This window comes from Castanea sativa, chromosome 9, assembly GCF_040712315.1.
Source record: "Castanea sativa cultivar Marrone di Chiusa Pesio chromosome 9, ASM4071231v1".
Lineage (NCBI taxonomy): Eukaryota > Viridiplantae > Streptophyta > Magnoliopsida > Fagales > Fagaceae > Castanea > Castanea sativa.
The window spans coordinates 19,113,281-19,132,761 of NC_134021.1; the positions used below are offsets into that span (position 1 = coordinate 19,113,281).

The window sequence follows — 19,481 nt, forward strand, 5'->3', positions numbered from 1 at the left end:
TTTTGCTATATTCAAAGGCAATATCTGGTGTTTTAGATACATTTCCATAATTTCTAAATAAAAATTTTAAATTCTAACTTTGAGACAAAATTTCTTAAAAAGAGAACTAGACAAGAATGGTATTGTAAGAATGATCCAAGATGAAAGATGAAAGTGGAGATATTTTCACTTGTTTAGTTGTTTTTCGATTTTCAACAATTTAGACCAATTTGGGGTGCAAGTTATTAGCAACATAATTCATTATCATAAATAGATATGATAATTATTTTTTTCTTCTGATCATTCAATAATTATAATGCAATTGGGAAATCTAAATTCGTAAAATCTTCTTAAAAACACGAAAGAATGTTCTTGAGACATAAATATTATAATTTTAAAATCATTGTGATATTATAAAAGTACAAAAATTTATGCCATAAAGCCATAAACTATACTAGTATCTGCGGTATTCTCGTATTGTTTGTTGTACTAAAATTCGATGAGGAGCCACAAAGACAAAGGGGCAGGCAAGGCAGGTAGTGTTGTTAATGTAACGAAATCAAAGGGTAGGCTTGACGAGAAAAAGAGAAGACTGTAGGTAAAGGCAGAGAAGAAGGTGGTGTGGGGGCGTGAAGTTGAACTGACTCTGACACGACACAACTGGTAGTGGCACGGAACTCAATAAAGATGCAATTATTAGCAACAAGTACGATACTACATTACTCCTACTTTTTTATTTTTTTATTTCTTTCTTTTTTTGTGGGTATAGAAATTAAGAATCCCAAAATATTCCTATCTTTCTCATGGAGTCCTAGATCTTTGTTGACCACTAATTACCATATCTTCCCGAAAGAAGCAAATTTAATTCCTGTTCTATCCTCTCCCCTAGCTAGCTACTTACTTCTTTGTAATTCAGGTTGTGTCTACCTGCACAGCACAGTGCCTTGGTCGGCTCTTGATGGATTCATTTTGCCAATATGAAAATAACCTTACCAACCAAAAAGCAAAGAATCTGAAATTACTTATTAGCAATGCCTGACATGAAAATTGATAGAAAATTTATCAGACATCACGAGGGTTTTCTTCCTGCACTAAAACAAGAATTTCATCGTGCGTGGGGGCACCAACAAGTATTACATGCGTTAGTCATATGCATATATTAAATCATGGATGAAATATATTGTCATGTGATCAGTGATAGGACTAAAAAAAATACAACGGGAACAACAAATCCAAGTGAAACGATGTATCGGTTTCTAAAAATTTCAAGGTCGATCAAAATCTATGGAATTGTAGGGAACCTTTGCTCTCTCATGGCACTAATACCATCTTTCCCACTCTTCATATCACCTAAAAAGTACCCTTATTTGCATTTTGCTATTTTCCTTAATTTTTTATCTAATTTGCACACATTACAATTTACGAATTTCACTAAAAATGACAATATGGAGAGGGAAATCGCACAAGACTATGAAGCACATGTAAAGTACCATCTCCTTTTACATCCAGACATTCATTAAGTCTAACCAAACCACATCAATAATTAATAGTTTTTTTTTTTTGATACATCAATAATTAATGGTTAATTCTATGTGAAAGGGATTTTTTCCCTACAACCATGTGAGTCATCGACAAGGTCCCCCCCCTCACCCCCCCCCCCCCCCCAACATCCTGAACGTATAGGGTGTGTTGTCAATATCACTTGCTAATGGCATAAGGAAGCCACCACTCACTAATTACCATTTGGGAGATCAACCTCACTAGTTGGTCTTTAGTCAAGTAAGCAAGTTCCTGTCTCTTGCAAACTTCAAATTGGTGAATTCGTGCAAGTCCAATCCTCGTGCTTGTGGAAATCTTGACTATGATTCCATTTTTCATTCTACCCACCTAAGGGTGTGCAACGTCAAATTGAAGGATTTTTCAATCCAACCTAAATTTGGTTTGGTTGGAAAATTCTCAACCCAACCTAGGGTTGGATCAATGAGTTATGTATTTGTGCTTACATATTTTATGTCTATAAGAATTGTGTTCATAAACTATTTAAGAAAAAAAATCCGTCATAATATGCCTAAAATTTACAAATTCATAAAAAATCATTTTAAAAATACAAAAATAAATCAAATTAAAATAAAGATTATATGTGTGTGTGTGGGGTGAGCCAAATTGGATCAGAGAAGTTGGAAAAGTTATTAACTCGAGCCCGGTCCAACCTTGGTCCTTTTTATTTTTTAAACCTCCTCTTCAGATGTTTAATTCCAGGCTCTTTTTGTGGTAATGTTGTTTCCTAATGAGCCCACTGTATTCTCACTAAATAAAAAAAAAAAAAGGAAAAGCCCACTTTATCAAAAAAACACACTCCACACCTTTCCAAAACAACCAACCCAATATTCTTAAGTTCCGATCCTAAAACTGTTGCCCAGGCCCTAATAATGTCGGGCTGTTTGGGAGGCCTGGAGGCCCACGACTCATAGATATTAGGTGTGCGTTTGGGGCATTTGGGTATTGATACTATTTATTTTGGCTTGATTAAGTTCCCAAACCGAACACTTGGTGCTTGGTTTTGGTGGTGTGCCCACTTATCCACCAGACCCATATTTCCGTCCAAATTCATCAACCCACTATTTTTTTTTTTTTTTTTTGAGAAAGTTAGCATTTTTTTTTTATTTGTTAGTATCAAAATTGGGTCGTATTAATTATGCTGTGATTAGTGGAGATAAGTGCAACAAAGACAAAAGATTAATATTAATATCGACAGAAGCGTGCGGTACATTGGTACAGTGAGACATGACATTTGGTACCGTATTTCCAAAGGGTTTTAGTTTTAGGCATTTGTCGTTTATTTGAGTTGGACTTGGGTTGTTGAGTTCAATATCAAGTGTGCCACCGCTTCTATATCTATACCTTTAACCTACCACCTCTTCACCAAATCTCGCTGAAGCCTGCTTTCCCAGAAATCGATTGCTCGAGGTCGAGGCTGAAGCAGGAGTCGAACGAGACCTGGTTTACGATCTGTACTTTTCTTTCTAACACCCGCATTTCGAAGATGGGAAGCATGGCGGCTCAGCTTCAGCTTCGTTACTCTAATGATCCTAGACAATATCGCTGCAACAACAACGTTAGCGATAGTCGATTCAATACTGCCCCACCTGCTTCAATTTCGTTTCCATGTTCATCTTCATCATCATCATCATCATCATCATCGCTCAACAACAATCAAAAGCGCTCTCTAAAATCAACCCCCAATAAGTTAATGCCTTTTGCCGGCGGAGGCAGCGACGGCGGAGATGGGATCGGACGCGGCGGCGGTAATGGAGGCTGGAGTGGAGGAGCAGGAGGAGATGGGAATGATTCTTCTAAGTCTTCTGGAGAAGGATTTGGGCTTTTGGGTTTGTTTTTGAATGGATGGAGATCGAGGGTTGCTGCAGATCCACAATTTGCATTCAAGGTTCTAATGGAAGAGTTGGTGGGTGTCACTGCTTGTGTTCTTGGAGACATGGCTTCTCGACCCAATTTTGGTCTCAACGAGCTCGACTTTGTGTTCTCAACTCTTGTTGTTGGATCCATTCTTAACTTCACTCTTATGTATCTATTGGCACCAACGTTGTCTGCTTCATCGGCTTCTCTGCCTGCAATCTTTGCTAGCTGTCCCACTAGTCATATGTTCGAACCCGGTGCTTATTCCCTTCTCAATCGATGTGGGACTTTTGTGTACAAAGGAGCTGTCTTTGCTGCTGTTGGTTTTGCTGCTGGGCTTGTAGGGACTGCACTTTCAAATGGGTTAATCAGTTTGAGGAAGAAGATGGATCCCAATTTTGAGACCCCCAATAAGGCTCCTCCAACACTGTTGAATGCGCTCACTTGGGCTCTTCACATGGGGATTAGTAGTAATTTCAGGTACCAGACTTTGAATGGGATTGAGTTCTTGTTGGCTAAGGGGTTGCCTCCGTTTGCGTTTAAGTCCTCGGTGGTGGTTCTCAGATGCTTGAACAATGTTCTTGGTGGGATGTCGTTTGTGATATTGGCTAGGATGACGGGGTCTCAGAGTGTGGAGGAAGCTAAACCATTAGCTGTGGAGGTTGGTTCGGTTGCAGAGAAGGAGAAGTTGATTGATGGGGGTGAGGATTTGCAGAGCAATCAGTCGACTTACAAGTGAAGTGTTAGTTTGGTTTGGAGGTTCATCCTTCATGTTTTTGGCCCTATTTGTTAGTGATGTTTCTGCAATTTTCTCATCTGTTTTCGTATGTCCATAACTTGGTTGAATTGTGGCCGTTCATTATGATCATGGTCATAGTTTAGCTCTAATAAAAATCAAACTCCTACTCTTTTTTTTTTTGAGAATGATCGAACTCCTACTTAGTTCTAGGTTTTTTCATAGAGATGGTACCTGGTAGCCCCAACTCAATGTGTTGCCTGGCTCTAATCGAATCGAAATGTTTTATGTTTTCAAAATTTCTTGTTAATTTGGGATTGTAAGTTTAATATCTTAAATTGGCAAGTTTTATAAAAAAAATTATTTTCGATAATTCAATAGTTTTGATACTTATAATGGGTAGGGCAATTTGAACCTTGGAGTTTTCCATTGAAAACATAAAGAGGTAGTTGAACTATAAGATCTTGGCTGCCAGTTTTATTATAGTTAGGTACATTTCTTGTCTTCTTTTTTTGTTTTTCTTTGTTGGTTCCTCCTCCCCCCCCCCCCCCCCAAACGTACATTTCTTGTCTTCTGATGTTCAAAAAATAGCACAGAAACATTCATTATATCACATAATAGCTGTGGAAACTACGAATTTATGATGCATATGTATTGGATATATAATAAGATAATTATTGCTCTCTTAAGTTGTGATCGATGATAGTTGCAAACAAGTTTGAATCCAACAGTACCATCTAATTCCATGAAGAACAAGTATTTTGTTCTGGGAGGAATAACCTCTCATCATTGTGTCCGATCCAGCAATATCGCTACTGTTTTATTTGCCACTTTTGTTGTTGCTCGAGCTATGTGATAGGTTCTGCAACTATCCTGATTCAATTATTTGGTCCTGCTTGTTATCACTCAATCATAGCACTTCAAGCAAGAAACACATCTGAAGAGTTGGCGCTTTCAACTTTGATACGAACATGAATCTTTCAAGGGTTGGCATGCCACCAGACAGAGCCACCACCTCAGACAATAATTTGACAATTATAGAAAATCGACAGTCTCTAATAACTATGAGAAAAATCAACAATTTTCATAGCCATACATTCGTCAATTAGTAACAACAGAATGGTCTTTTTTACCCCCTTGCGTTTGAAATGTGTTTGAATCAGAAGTATGCCAGAGTAAAATCGCAACCAAAGGAAAAATTCAAATCATATTTGTTCTGTCTTTAAGAGGAAGAACATTAATGATCTTATCTCCGAGGACTATACGAAACCTCTCATCTCCTTGCATACTTATTTTACGAATCTCTTATAAAATGGCCTAGCACAAGTGACAACTGACAAGCTCAGACGTTGGAAGATGACTGTGCCACAACCACATCAATATATGCTAAGTGCACCTAATGATTTGCCATCAACATGAGCTGCAGCAATATGAACTCATCTGACAGCCTCTGGTGTAGAATTGCAGTGAGGTGAGTGCAAGCATACCAACTTTGTAAATGCTAAACGCATAGCATCAAACACCACTCCCACAGCAATTATTTCATCAGAGGATATTGTTCTCTTAATTTTTGGTCTGTTTTGTTCTCCAGTTTAAAAAAGTTGAGACAGATACAGAAAGAGCAAGAACACGTACCTGCTGCTGTCAAAAAAACAGGGTCTTGAGAGACGAGAGAGCTTTCAATCAAAATGTCTTAAAAGAATTCTTCTTCTTCTTCTTTTTTAACTTTATTTTTTTATTTAAATTTTGGTTGCCCTATGTAGCCTTCAAAAGGACTTTGACACTCCTATAAAACAGTTTTGTTATTATTATTTATTTTATTTATGCTTTGACACTTTTATAATTTATCCATCTCCCTAACCGTTAAAATTAGTCCATTTTTATCTTAAAAAACAGAAACTAGTCCATTTTACATCACTACAAAACTTTTTGAGGAGTCATTCCTAATATTTTAGCACAGGACTGAGAGAAGCAGGTAATCAAAGACGTGCAGAGATTTTATTGGCAAAATTATTGTTAGTAGGAAAATTGATGGACCCCTCCTTAACAAATTTCTGTGTCAACTGAGGCATTTTGAGGTCAGATTGGAATTGTTTTGAAAGTCACAGGCTAGGTGGATTTTCTTTTCTTCAGAATTGGTGTTGAGTCTCTGGTAGTAGTGTTTTTCAATGGGGTTGTATCAACTTGTTGTATAGCCCATATGCTATAGTGTTTACTTAAGATTGTATCAGGCTAGACCTGGTTTCATAGTAGCTGTTGGGTGTGTTTTCTTTCCCCTGTACCAGGGGAAAGCCTAGACCTGATTTGTAATAGTCTAAATTCCATCTGAATTATACGGAAAACAAATAGAAACAAACCACTCTGCTAAGGGCTGGCATGCAACTAGACAGCCACCGCCTTAGAAAGCTGTTTGACAATCATAGAAAGTCGTCATGAGAAAATAAAGTCCAATAAATCAGCAAATTTTAATTTTTTATAGCCTTACATTCCGATTTGGTAACAACAATGGGGTTCTTAATTTTCCACCAACATCATTTTCATCTCATAACCTGCTCAATAAGATTGGCAGCTGATATGGGGAAAACGTTTTTCATCGAATTCCATTTTTCCCACCCTAAAAGTGAAATGTGTTTGAACCAGAACTATGCCCAAGTAAAATGACATCAAAGGAAAAATTCAAATCTTTATTTGTTCTTTCTATAAGAGGAATAAAACAATGTCATTATCTATGAGCACTATAGGAAACCTCTCATCTCCTGGCATACTTCTGAGGAACATGTCTTCTATAACATCCCTTTGCACAGAATCTCTTCTACAATTTTTTATTGGTATCCTTTGCCTAGCACAGGTGCCAAGCTCACATGTTGGAAGATGACTAACCACATATACGTTGGAAGATGATTGTGCTAACCACATCAATGTATGCAAGTGCACCTAATAATTACACATCAGCATGAGCTGCAGCATTATCAGTTCATCTGACAGCCTCTGGCGCAGAATTGCAGTAAGGTGTGTGCAAGCAAACCAGCTTAGTGAATGTTAAACACGTAGCAGCAAACACCACTCCCACTACAAGCCCGCAACTTCCTTTCCGTGTCTCCAACCTTACTGCTCTCTTGATTATTCTTCCAAAGCTTGGGAGTAATCCCCCACAAGCAAACACCATCACATGGTCTAGACCTGTGTAGTCAATTCCTGCAAGAATAGCTGCAATTGCAGATATTGGACCTGTAATTCCAATTAGGGCAGCAGCTGCAAGGGACCCATGCCAGCTGTCAGTAGCCCCAAATATGCAGCTAGCCACAGCTGCACCCCGAGGGAATCCATGTAGAGAGACAGGAAGGACCATGTGCCGACCAAGTCCAGGAGCTTTTGGTGCAGCCACTCCTAGTGCAAGCCCCTCAGCTAAAGCATGAAAGGCAACTGCTCCACATGACACGAATGACTGAAGGGTGTGAACACTCAAAGGGAAACCGGATACCGTAGGCAAGTTATTCACCGACGTTCTTCTGCGACTTGCAAGCTTCAAGACACTGGAACTTGTAACATGGACAAATGCAGCTCCCATTGCAAGCAGTAATACAAGAGGCATAAATCCCATTTTTGATGAGAAAAGTAGCTGTGATGGTCGCCATGCACCAAGGACAAAGGCAATGCCAGAAGCTGTGCCCATTAGAAAAGCATGCTGAAGATGGAAAGCAAGGGCAAATGCAACAAGAACAACTCCACCGAGCAATGGCCCAAGACCAAAAAGTAAGGATACAAAGAAGCCAGAAGCATCCTCTGAGCTGAAATGCAGAGAAATTTAAATTAGTCAAGAAGAAAAAAATAGGAAATGCAACCAAAGTTGGTTTAAAGGATGTTTTCCTTCTTATATGGCATTATCTTCTTTTTTTTTGGGGTTAGAAATCCTAATGCTAGTACATGAACCCTCCCCTCCCTCTACCCCAAGCACTTTATGTGGGTGGGAGGTACCAATCATTCTTATATGGCATTATCAATGGAACATTTCCATTGTGTCAACCAAGAATTAGTTTCAGTCATATTAAAACATTGTACAACTTCACCTGAGCCACAAGAATCCACTTTTAGAGGGATAAAATGCAATTAAAAGATGTTCACTGCAAAGCTTGAACAATGTCATATCAAAGTGATCTATCTGTGAATCAAAACTAACATGCAGCCAACTGAACTTTTGGTGAGGGCTCATGGTCAAAAAACTGAACTAGAAGAAATAATTTACAAACAGTAAGGAAGACTAAGCCCCAAAAATTAGGCTCAGATAAAGAAATTGCAAATCATCTTTAAACAACTGAATGAAATAATATATAGGAGAGAGACTTGTTTTTATTAATTATTTTCTTGTGCATGTACTAGCTTGTAGTAGTTCTATGCTTACTATGATGTTGTATATGATAAATTGTCGATCAGTTTTTTTACAGAGAAATGAACTGTGACCTGGTTGGAGTCTAGAGATGGTGTAAGTTCCCATGAACCATAAACTTATAATTATGTAAATTATGGTCTTTAGTTCTTTTCAACAACCAAAAATTCTAGAATGAACTCACTTGTAGCCATGGCTGAAACTCTGAAAAAAAGTGCTAAGAGCTTCCATAAATGCCACAGAAAGTGTAGCTGCTGATGCAACCTGGGAGGAAGAGGCTTCCTGTAACCAAAAAAAAAAAAACAAGCTACTAGCATTATCTTTCTGGAAATGAGAAACTTCAAGCCAACAAAATGCAATAAATAAATAAGAAAATAGTTCCAATAAAATTAAGACACTCTTTGACCTTCTCTCTCTTCCTAAGGTTTCTCTTTCCTTTTTCTTTTTCTTTTTCTTTTTTTTTTCTTTTTTTTGGTGCGTGTGTGTGTTGGGGTTGGGGGGGGGGGGGGGGGGGGGGTTGGGGAAGGGGGGAAGATTAAGCTAAATCAACTGTAAACTATGAAGACTTGAGACACTCAACTAAGTTTCGTAACCAACCTTCAAGTGATACACAAGCACAGGAGAATTAAAAATATGTTTTCTTGCTTAGCTTACAAGAATGGATTGGCTAACATAAAAACTATACCAAAACATTCAGAAAGCCTACTTCAGAAAATGAGCCATGGATCCAACCAAATACATATGAGTTCAAGGAGGCACATACCTTAAATGCATCAGGGAGTACCTCTGCAACTACCATCCAGATCATACATCCAGCAGCAAATCCCGTACAGAAAGGCAAAAACTTGTTAAACGCATCAGCACATATAAATGAAGGCACTGCTACGAGAGGCTGCAATACAAAATATGCTAAAAGCCATTGAGTTAAAGATATCCTAATTCATATAGAGAAATTTAGAATGTTCAGATTCTACTCTTTTTCACCACTTAAAATAAACTTTAATTTCCTTTTGCTTTCACCTCTGGATGAGTACATGCACTTGAAAGTGCAACTTGGACTAGGTTCATTTAGTATGGCATCAACCGAAAGTAAAACAAACCCATTAAGGGTTCCTTCTTTTTTTTTTTAAACTAAAATGAAGATCATATTAGCGTGCAAAACTTTAATTTCCTTTTGCTTTAACCTCTGGATGAGTATATGCACTTGAAAGTGCAACTTGGACTAGCTTCGTTTAGTATAGCATCAACTGGAAGTAAAACAAACCCATTAAAGGTTCCTAAATTTTTTTTAACTTATCTGAAGAACATATTTTCTTGCAAAGCCCTACCCATGTTTGAATGGGTTGTTTGGATTTTGAAATTCTATGTTTAATACAAGAATAGGTCATCATTCTACATAGTATATTTTAAAGGTTCTTTTTTTAAAAAAAAAAAATTTAAAAAAAAGGTTTATGGGCTTAGGCATACAGTTCATCACAATGATTCATGGCTTCATACAGGGGCAACAAATCTTGTTCCCTTTTATTAAGGAATTGAGAGTAAAAGGCAGCACAACTGGCCAACATAGGATATAATTCAGTTTGCACAAATTTCTTAGCAGATCTTCAAATCTGTTCTGTTTCCCCTGACTCTTCATGCACGGTGAGGTCTCCACTCACACAATAATATTATAAATTTATAAGTGAATTGCTCCTCAGGTTCAATATGGGTCCTACCTATCAATCCAGTACCCAAGCAGACACAGATCTTTTGATACAAAAGACGAGTGACCTGACACAAAGAAGCCAACAAATCACCTATGGGGATTGGGTTGGACTCACAGAGTTTCCATTTGCATCCCTCCACAAGAAACATGGAGGTTCAAAGCAAGTGTCCAGAGAACTTTCGACACTAGCTCTTTCTTTATTTGGGGTACATTGGGTTATGCCTAAGAGGGTGGTGGATTTACTGGCTTGTTAAAAGAGGCAGCTTGCTAGACATCTTAATGGTGACATTTGGAATGCAATCCCTCTTTGTGTAATTTGGATCATTTGGAGGGAAGGAAATGGACGGACCTTTGAAGACACTGAACAACCTATGCTAGTGGTGAAGTTGGTTGCGCACTTTATATGAGTGAATGGCAACTATAAGTGGTCATTCCTTCTCTAGATTGTTAGAATTTTTTTTTTTTTTTTGAGAAGTAAAAAATTTTTGTAAAGAAGCCCATCAGACAGCCATGCGACCATCCCAACTGTTCAAGCCCAAGTTGAGAACAATCATCTACAGAGTGGTGCCTCAATCAGAAGCACCAAAGACCATTAATCACGCTCTGATCGCACAGCCATGATTCATCCCCCAGGCTTGGGTCCTGTCTCCTTTGTGATCAAGGATACAGTGGTACGATCCTATAGAACAGATCCTGTTCAAGTAAGGGCGTATGGATTGTTAGAATTTTTTAGATTCCTGTAATTTTTATAATTCCAATACACTGCTAGTACATCTCCTGTGTACTGTTGTTATCTCTTTTTCCCTTCAGGATTAGTAAAATTTAATTATTTATAAATAATAAAAAAACCATACTAAGATCATTTAACAAAACATAAAGGGCAAAAGTCACTGTATAAAGCTAGAATGGAAGAGAAAATTTACAAACTGAGATAAAGTTGATCTTCCCAGACCTTCCATTTAACTCTAATTTATTTTCTTAATGTGGAGAGACCAAATTGATCTTAGAATGCCTTTTTGCCTTTCACAATGTGAGAGATAAATATACTCAAAAGTACAACGGATTAGAAAGCATAACATATTACCTGAGGTAATGAAGTAATTACACTCCATAACATGGCTTTCTGTGGAGAAACACCCCTTGATGCAAGCACCATACTCACAGCTAATCCCTCGGGGATATTGTGCACAGCAATAGCCAAAGTCACTAAAAGACCTTGAGAGAACCCCTTTGAGCCAGCAAATGAAACACCAACACCAGAGCCCTCCCCGAATGAATGAAGTGTCATTATGCCAATAACAAGAATGACTTTAGCTGCATCTGCACCTTTTATGTCCAACATGCTTACTTCCCCATATTGTTCAAGAAGCTGAAACCCAAAAGGTGAGTAAGAAATAGTTAGATCTTATACACCTTACCTTATGTAATATGTATTTCGCATATATTGGCACAACTTAGGTCTATCTCTGTTCAAGTTTCTTCACATGCCATATTGACACCTACCAAACTGATATTGTAGTTATTTACACTGCGTTATCCTCCTCCTTTTTTTAGTAAGTTACAGAGTCACCCCATGGGTCTTGAATCCACAACCTTACCTTTCATCCCATTAGTAAGGGAGAAATATTTTCATTTGAGCTAGAGTCCATTGGCTACCTTGCCAATATTCAGAAAAGCAATCAAGCATGTTTACAAGTATTCATAATAAGAAAGATGAGGCCAAGAGCCTCGTAGATCAACTAGCACTTCCAGGTGTTGATTTAAATCCCCCCTCCCCCATTGTAACTATTGAATTATCAAAAATAGAATGATGAGAAGCAGAAAATTCTAAATTCCCAATGAAAGGGGAAACCAGAAACTGATGTGAAAAATGGAAGACCAAAGTCATCACCTTTTTACAGAGCCAAATGAATATTCCACCAGCTAAAAGCCCAATCACAACCCAATTTCCACCATCATGCCCCTGCTGCCCTTCCTCTATGAGATCAAAACTCGCAGCCAACATCACACCAGCAGCCATTCCATTGCATATTCCAGCCCACTGTGGATCAAGCTCCACAAAGAAGAATGGGACTGCACCTAAACCAGTAGCAGCAGCCATTGCCAGAGTAAAAAACGCAACTGTTGACCATGAAACTTTGCTGCTTCCACTCTTAGTCTCTCCCAACACCTTATCAGTATGCTGAAAACTGAAAGAACTCTCTGTAACAGTGCCATCTATAACATTATTTCCTACATCCTTATGTGGAGCGGTTCTCAGCTTTCCAGAAATGTCATGTTGAACCTCTGCCGTAGCAAAAACAAAGAACAATATAGAGGAGAGCAGCAGGAATAACAGGGGTCCCTTAAATCTCAACTGCATTTTCAGTAGTAAAGATGCAACAAAATAATCATCCAAAATCTCAAGCAACTCAAAATATATCCTTCCAATGAAGTAATCAGAAACACTGGTCTCTCTACTCTCCCCGGCTGCAAATCATACAGTAAACAATGTTTCCTCGTATTAGCAGCTTCCAGAACCCCTAATTCAGAAAGCACCCAGAAGCCAATTTAGGTGCAGGCACCAGTCCTTGTTGGATACCAGCTTTAGCTGCAATACAAGATCAGATTTTCAGAAAAAGGGTATAATGCTTGATACTAATTATATTACCAAAACATAAACATTATAAGAATTTCCAATAACTTAAAGCACAAACAAGAGAAAATTTTTGAAGGAATTCAATGGAATTAATCACAAAATCTCATCTAAAGATGATAACTTTTTTCTAAATCAAAGAATACCCAATTCCACAATCAACAGCCTCTCCAACATTCCACTTTAAACCCAACAAAATTAACAACTAGAACATAGAAATGAAAAGGCTAAACTTGATAATCTTGATCAATGCCCCCATCAAAGAAATCAAAATTCAAGTCCAAAGAGAGAGATAATTCTACCATTTTTCGTTTCCTCAAAGAAAAAAAAAATCGAAATTGCAGATACTAGTCAACACATGAGAGAATCAGAGAGAATCCGATCATGAAAATTGAGAGATAATCAAAGAAAAAGAAAATAATGGAACTTACCCATACAAACAAAAAGAGGGAAAGCGCGTTAGGTTCCAAAAGAAAGGAAAGGAATAGAATAAAACCGCCGAGTTAGTGAGTCACAGGGTGTGTCAAAAACCCGGCGATTTTAAAGAATCGGTGAAGGTAGGTTCCTAAGGAATAAACCTTTAAACAAAACCAATCCTGCTAACAATGTTTTAATTTAGAAGATAGATATACAAGTATAGTAAAATACTCCATCCAACTTTACTGTACATGGTTTAACGTAAATGTAAATGTAATTGCGAAAGAGAAACATACGAATTTTTAGTTTATTGGAGTCTTTTAAAGATGGATTATTATCTCTTTTTTTATTTGTTGAATAAAGATAGATTATTATCTTGCGCCCGCACGCTGTTTTCTTTTCACCCTTGACCCCGAACAAAAACTACCAAAATTGAAAAGTCCAAAACCAGTGACTCATAAAGTCTACTTTGCTCACGCGGCACCCACCGAATTAGAGTAATTTTCTTTTCAATTATTTTTTAATTGATAATTCAAAAGCTAAAATAGGGAGGGGAATTTGAAGTTTGAATCTTTGAATGACACTATTGGATATTTTAAAATGAGTTAATTGAGTTAAAATGCTCTCGGTGAAATAATCTGTTAAGGATTGAAGTAGCATCGTTTTCACTTGTTTCTATTTCTAACACCGATTTTATTATACACTAATTACAACAAAATTTATTTCCCAACTTTTTATAAAAGAAATTTACAATAAATCTTATAAGTAGCTACGAAAAAAGTTGTAAACCTTAACATAGAAAGGTAACGATTTTCATGTTGTCAATACCCAAGTCTTGCCCTTCCTTGTATGGAAACTATTCAAACTAAGTAAAATATCTTGAACCGAGGTAATATGTCAACCGAGGAAGCTTAGTTTTAATGGAGAAATGGGAATCCAAGGAAAAATATTAGGACTATGGAGAGATGTCTCGAGAAACATGAGCATGTGTCCTAGAAATGAAGGGAGGAGAGAAGAAGGAAAGCTAATACAAATGATAATATCCTGAGCTATAAAGTGTCACAACTCGCCCACGTGGCGAGTTATGAGTGGTAGAGGAGTGTTTCCACAAGGACCCACCATCATCCTCTACCACTCACAACTTGCAACGTGGACAAGTTGTGGTACAAGCATAATTCTAATATCCTCGAGTCAAGATGGAGAGGCGTTCATTAGAATTGTTGTATCAGCATTAATGATAGCCACATACTGACAATTGAAATTGATTGGCATTAAGAGTTAAGTGACTCAAATGTTCACAAGCATTAATGAGAGCATTAAATGTAGATTAACTCAATTGTTCACGACACGGAAGCTAATGAGAGTCTATACACAATCATCTTTTAGCCTAATTTACAAATAAGGAAAAGAAAGACTGGATGTCCATCATCATCGCTCCTCTTTTCCCTTAGGATGAAGGCAAAAATATCAACTATAAATACCAACCCCTTTCCTTCAGAAGAGGTCACGAAGAATAGAGTAGAGAGAAAACCCGAGCAATAGTTAGAAATTTAAGAGGAGAGTCATTCATGAGGGAAAATTGTAATTCTTGATTTTTGGTTGTTGTTCTTATGCATATAAAAAGAAATCTTATTGTATTGGTGTACAGTACACCAGTCAAAATATAGGAGAGTGTCAATGTGGCTAGATCTAGACATTACACGTGGAGTGGCTGTGAGCAAGGGAGAGGAATTGTTGGCTACAAGATATTATCCTTAGCTCGTGCTAAGAACGTGATTATCTTGGGAATGAAGTAAGATATGCTTCTGATATACACTCACAAAAAGGGAGATAGTGACCTCCTAAGGTCAGCAACTATGGAAACGCCCCTCATTGGCTAAGTGCATGTTGGACCACTTGAGGGACACGTGTGTCATCTTCAGCACCCCCTGATGTCCCTCTCATTGCTCAAGAGTTGTTCCCCATATAGTGGCAAAGTCACCTACCCTCATGCCACAATGCTGATGTTAGTGTTCTTTCTCTCCTTTAGTCACGAAACAGTACCTTAGCTGTAGTAAGGTCCAAAATAAGAACATGATGACTTGACGCATGTTTTTGTACTCAGCCATATTCCTCAGACTATATGAGGAACATGCAATTGGACTATTAGGGTAAGAACCCAAGTAAATCTTTTGAGGAAGAACATCCTTATTGTAAAAGAGATACCTCTTTTCCCATACACTATAAAGTTGAACAGAGCATGAGTGATTCTCTCTTGCTCAAATCGTGGTTTTTCATCCCTTTTTTTGGGTTTTCCACATACACAGGGCCAACCCAAGGCCTAGGCAAGTTAGGCCTAGGCCTAAGGCCCCACCCAAAAAAAAATTATCTTAGGGGAAAAGACCCCACTTCTAATGTTTAAATGCCCAAATTTTTATAAAATTATAGTATATATTTTTTAAAGGTTGTGCTTTTTTTTTATTAGTGATGTTAAAGATACTACAAATTTTACTATTGACTTACAAATTGCCATGTTACTAATCACAAAAAAGTGATTTAAACATTCATTAGTTAGATTGATGAATTTCATCAATAAGAGTCAATGTCACATCATATTGTGAACATTTTATAGCACTTTAAGTGCATTTTTCCTTTTCATTTCAATTAAGGCTTTCAATATACGAGACCAATAGAACCCTAACTCAATTGAAATTCTAAAATGTTGCAAAAAACTGTTGCAAATGTATTAAATCATCACTTATATATTAATCTCCCCTAATAGTTTGAGATTCTAATTTTTGTAAATTGATGTCCTACAAAACTACACACCAAATCATTTTTATCTCCCTCTCTTAAAAATAAGATAAAAAATTAAAAATTATATTTTAACTTTACTTAACTATGTATTGTTGTATATCTAAAATAAAGTATTTCTTTTAATCGTAATATGTTTTTATTTCTTTTTATTAATATCTATGGTTCAGCTATAATATTCAATTCTCTATATGAAATTAACATTAGTTTAGTTGGTACTATTCATCAAATTATGTATTTAATTTATCAAATTAACCTATATTTGATTAATTTTAAATAAATTAGTTTAATTAATATTTACATATTAAAAGCCCTGCGGAAATTTTTTGCCTTAAGACCCCAAATAACATTGGGCCGCCCCTGCACGTACATCCTTTGTCCACTTTATATTCTTGCAATCACTTTCTTTTTCTCAAAACATTATGATGTCAAAGCTTGTATTATTGTCACTCATGAGCTTTCTCATCGAGATGTACAGTTATACTCTCCCATATAAGTTTAAATCTATCTTGCACGTACAATTAGTTTAAATGGATGGGAGAAAATTGCCAAGATAAAAATTAGTATTTACATTGAATAACTCCGCTATGATCAAACATGTGGGGAAATTACATTTTACCCTCCCTAGACTACCAAATGCACACTTATCCTCTTAAACTATTACCTGTGTAACACTTGCCCCCCTAAACTATTACTTGTGTAACACTTTGCACCCAATCTTATGAGTAATTGTTTAGGGAAGTAAGTGTGTATTCTCATAATTTAAATAAATAAATGTAAAAGTTGTATAGTTTAAGAGGGTATAGTTTATGGGAGTAAGTGTAAAATAGAGTATACTTTAGGGATGTAAGTGCAAAAGATGGTAGAGTTTAGGGGTTAGAGTATAATTGCCCTCAAACGTGAATATTTCACGATTTAAAAATATTTTTTTAAAATAAAAAGAAATTGACGAAAGAAAAAAAAGTTTGACCGGAGAAACTCCCCTAAATAAAAAGGTTGGCTGGACTCTAAAAGAAAAAGAAAAAGACTTGAAAAGAGAATATGCAGGAGTACACTACTAATCATAGAGCTGGCACTTTATATTATTATGTGCGTACCGTTGCAGGTTTTGATTAGGAAATTATCTGATTTTTCTTTTTTCTTTTTCTTTTCCCGATCAGGTAGTAGAACCGGATTATTATTAAAAAATCGAGGTGTTCAGTTTTGGTTGGGTAAATCACACTTATTTCCCTTAATATGACCCTTTAATTTTTTTTAATTATAATTATGCTAATTTTAATTTATGGTGTATAATTTATATGGTGTTCCGACTTCCAATGCTATCCAAAGATGGTATTCAAATTCAATCATTTCTATATACACGACAATTTTTTGAATATTCTGTTTTTGGTATCAGAATAATAATGCGGATGCCCTGCCCTGTTTGGGTGCAAATTTTGGTCATCCTGATCCTATCAAACACTCAAAATCCTCTTTTTTTGGATACCACTTCGTAAACTCAAAATCCTTAAGAGCGAAAGCTACATACATAGGTGGAATTGATTCTCACCACTTTGTCAAACCAATCCAAGTTTTTTTTTTTTTGGACTCAAAACCAATCCAAGTTTAAAGCATATTCTGCCAACAATAAATAAATAAGAAAATCCAAATATAAAGCCTAGAGAGTATCACTTACCCTATGTTTGGTTTGCATGAAGAGAATGGAAGAAAATATCCAGTGATAGATTTTTTAACAAATTTTGATGGTTTCCTTTTCTATAATGCTATCCAAACTTAGTTTTAACTCCAAATTTGATTAAAAACCCCATTCTCTCTCCCTTAAGTAAGCGTTTGGATAGAAATTATTTGAGTCTGGCGTTTTGAGTTTTGCGTTTTCCTATTCTTCTTTTTTTGGCCCGTATTTCAGGAGACAAATTTCACTGTTCATAAATAGTAGCTGTAATATTTGACTTTTCAGCCACTTTTCAGCACATCAATGGATCTCGTGCACTGTTCACGGAACTCACAAACCTCAATTTTTTCATTAAAAATAAGTCTCACGGTACTATTTACATATTTAAAAATTATTTTGCTATAGTATTTTCAATTGTATTCAAACGGATCCTCTAAGTGTATGTGTTTGTTTCTAAATAAAATAAAATAACTCCAAATTTTGAATATAGAGAAAATATATGGATGATGCCAAATAATTTATATATATTTCTCTCTAATCAAATTTAACACGTAATCTCTAGTTGTTTACAATTACGTCATCACCATTGCTTTGGTCACTTCGATCTTGAAATCCTGAGCCCTGACTCGTATTTTCTACTAGACTCAAGGGGGAGTACTTATTATGGGAGTACGAGTACGATCCTTCTCTAACAAAAAAATAAAAAGTGGCAGTAACTCGTGTCTTTTTAGTTTTTATGGCTGTTGAAAGTTGAAACACAGTTGTTACAAATTCAGCACCAACATTGATTATTTTCAATTGCACAAAGAACTTAGAAAGCGGTGCTTATTGTCCCTCCCTTATAAGAATTGCTTTGGACTCCCAGAAAAACATAGCTCAGTGCAAATCAAGTTTGCATATTTGCATTTCTTTGTTCGTTCAAACACGTTATAATCAAGTGCAAATGAGCTCATTGAATCATCTATGTGACTTTACCCTCACAATCCTGACACAATGGGGTAATTATATAGGGTGGTAGCTTTCAAATTATTGTTAAAGAGTATATATGGCAATCACCATTTTTTAAAAATGCAGTGCTAGTCTTCCCTTATTTATGGTACATTTTTTATATGCTGATTTTGCTGGGCAATCCAGACAGTAAGAGTATCGTGTCAGCATGCTTTGCTTTCATGATTGTAATACGCAATTTCCCCTCTCAACTTAATATATTTAATTGATGATGAGCATCCACTGCCTAAACATATCCGTGCTATCCCTTATGTGCTTGGTAGAAAAAAACCAATTCTTCGGAAAACTTTAGGATAAAGGATCAGAGTGATCTTCCTGGTAGAAGGAAACCTCTTTTAAGCAGTCGCGTATCAAGTCTTCTAACACAATAAAACAAATTGGGTCTTAAATCTTTTCAATAATATGGAGGATTGAGTGCAATTCAATTCAACTTAATTCAATTATGTCCTTCATACCTATTAAATTGGGATTGGTTATGGAACCTCATCAAATCAGACTCAAACTCATATTCTTCTTCATCTTTCTATTCTATCTTAAATCATTCTTTCCACCTTCCTATTCAATATATCCTCCATTATTGTCTACCCTTGTGATTTTTGATCTCCCCTGCCTATTTTCACTACATTAACTCCACCCGTATCAATGCTTAAGAGTCCTAAACTTGGATGAAAGAGGAGATTGCAGTAAGTTGCCAACCAACATAAAACTTCGTTTTTTACCATGAAGAGATCCTTCACA

The 19,481-nt window shown here is 36.5% G+C and overlaps 2 protein-coding genes and 1 non-coding gene across 4 annotated transcripts; 1 reads left to right on the forward strand and 2 right to left on the reverse strand.

Moving 5' to 3' along the window:
- The first annotated feature begins 2,801 nt into the window (after positions 1-2,801).
- LOC142610368 (protein RETICULATA-RELATED 3, chloroplastic) lies at positions 2,802-4,317 on the forward strand. Its single transcript, XM_075782172.1, has one exon. The coding sequence runs from the start codon at positions 3,023-3,025 to the stop codon at positions 4,130-4,132; it is 1,110 nt and encodes a 369-aa protein (XP_075638287.1). The 5' UTR covers positions 2,802-3,022; the 3' UTR covers positions 4,133-4,317.
- A 2,470-nt stretch (positions 4,318-6,787) lies between these two features.
- On the reverse strand, positions 6,788-13,564 carry LOC142610261 (putative zinc transporter At3g08650). 2 transcript variants are annotated; one of them, XM_075782029.1, is made up of 6 exons: positions 13,285-13,564; positions 12,110-12,808; positions 11,303-11,587; positions 9,277-9,405; positions 8,698-8,795; positions 6,788-7,917 (listed from the first exon to the last, which is right to left on the reverse strand). In XM_075782029.1, the coding sequence occupies exons 2-6, from the start codon at positions 12,578-12,580 to the stop codon at positions 7,104-7,106; spliced, it is 1,797 nt and encodes a 598-aa protein (XP_075638144.1). In that variant the 5' UTR covers positions 12,581-12,808; positions 13,285-13,564; the 3' UTR covers positions 6,788-7,103. The 2 variants fall into 2 exon arrangements, with proteins under 2 accessions (XP_075638144.1, XP_075638145.1); XM_075782030.1 differs by lacking the exon at positions 13,285-13,564 and adding an exon at positions 13,156-13,272.
- On the reverse strand, positions 10,713-10,929 carry LOC142611484 (small nucleolar RNA U3). Its single transcript, XR_012840066.1, has one exon. It is a non-coding gene; the product is annotated as a small nucleolar RNA U3 (small nucleolar RNA).
- Positions 13,565-19,481: the final 5,917 nt, after the last annotated feature.

What these genes read in the sequence shown, in the direction of transcription:
- LOC142610368 (XM_075782172.1), top strand. Translation starts at nt 3,023, where the DNA reads ATGGGAAGCATGGCGGCTCAGCTTCAGCTTCGTTACTCTAATGATCCT.
- LOC142610261 (XM_075782029.1), bottom strand. Translation starts at nt 12,580, where the DNA reads ATGCAGTTGAGATTTAAGGGACCCCTGTTATTCCTGCTGCTCTCCTCT. An exon ending in TAATTACTTCATTACCTCAG is followed by an intron (nt 9,406 to 11,302) that starts GTAATATGTTAT and finishes TTTGTATTGCAG; the next exon opens with CCTCTCGTAGCAGTGCCTTC. An exon ending in AGTTTCAGCCATGGCTACAA is followed by an intron (nt 7,918 to 8,697) that starts GTGAGTTCATTC and finishes TCTGCATTTCAG; the next exon opens with CTCAGAGGATGCTTCTGGCT.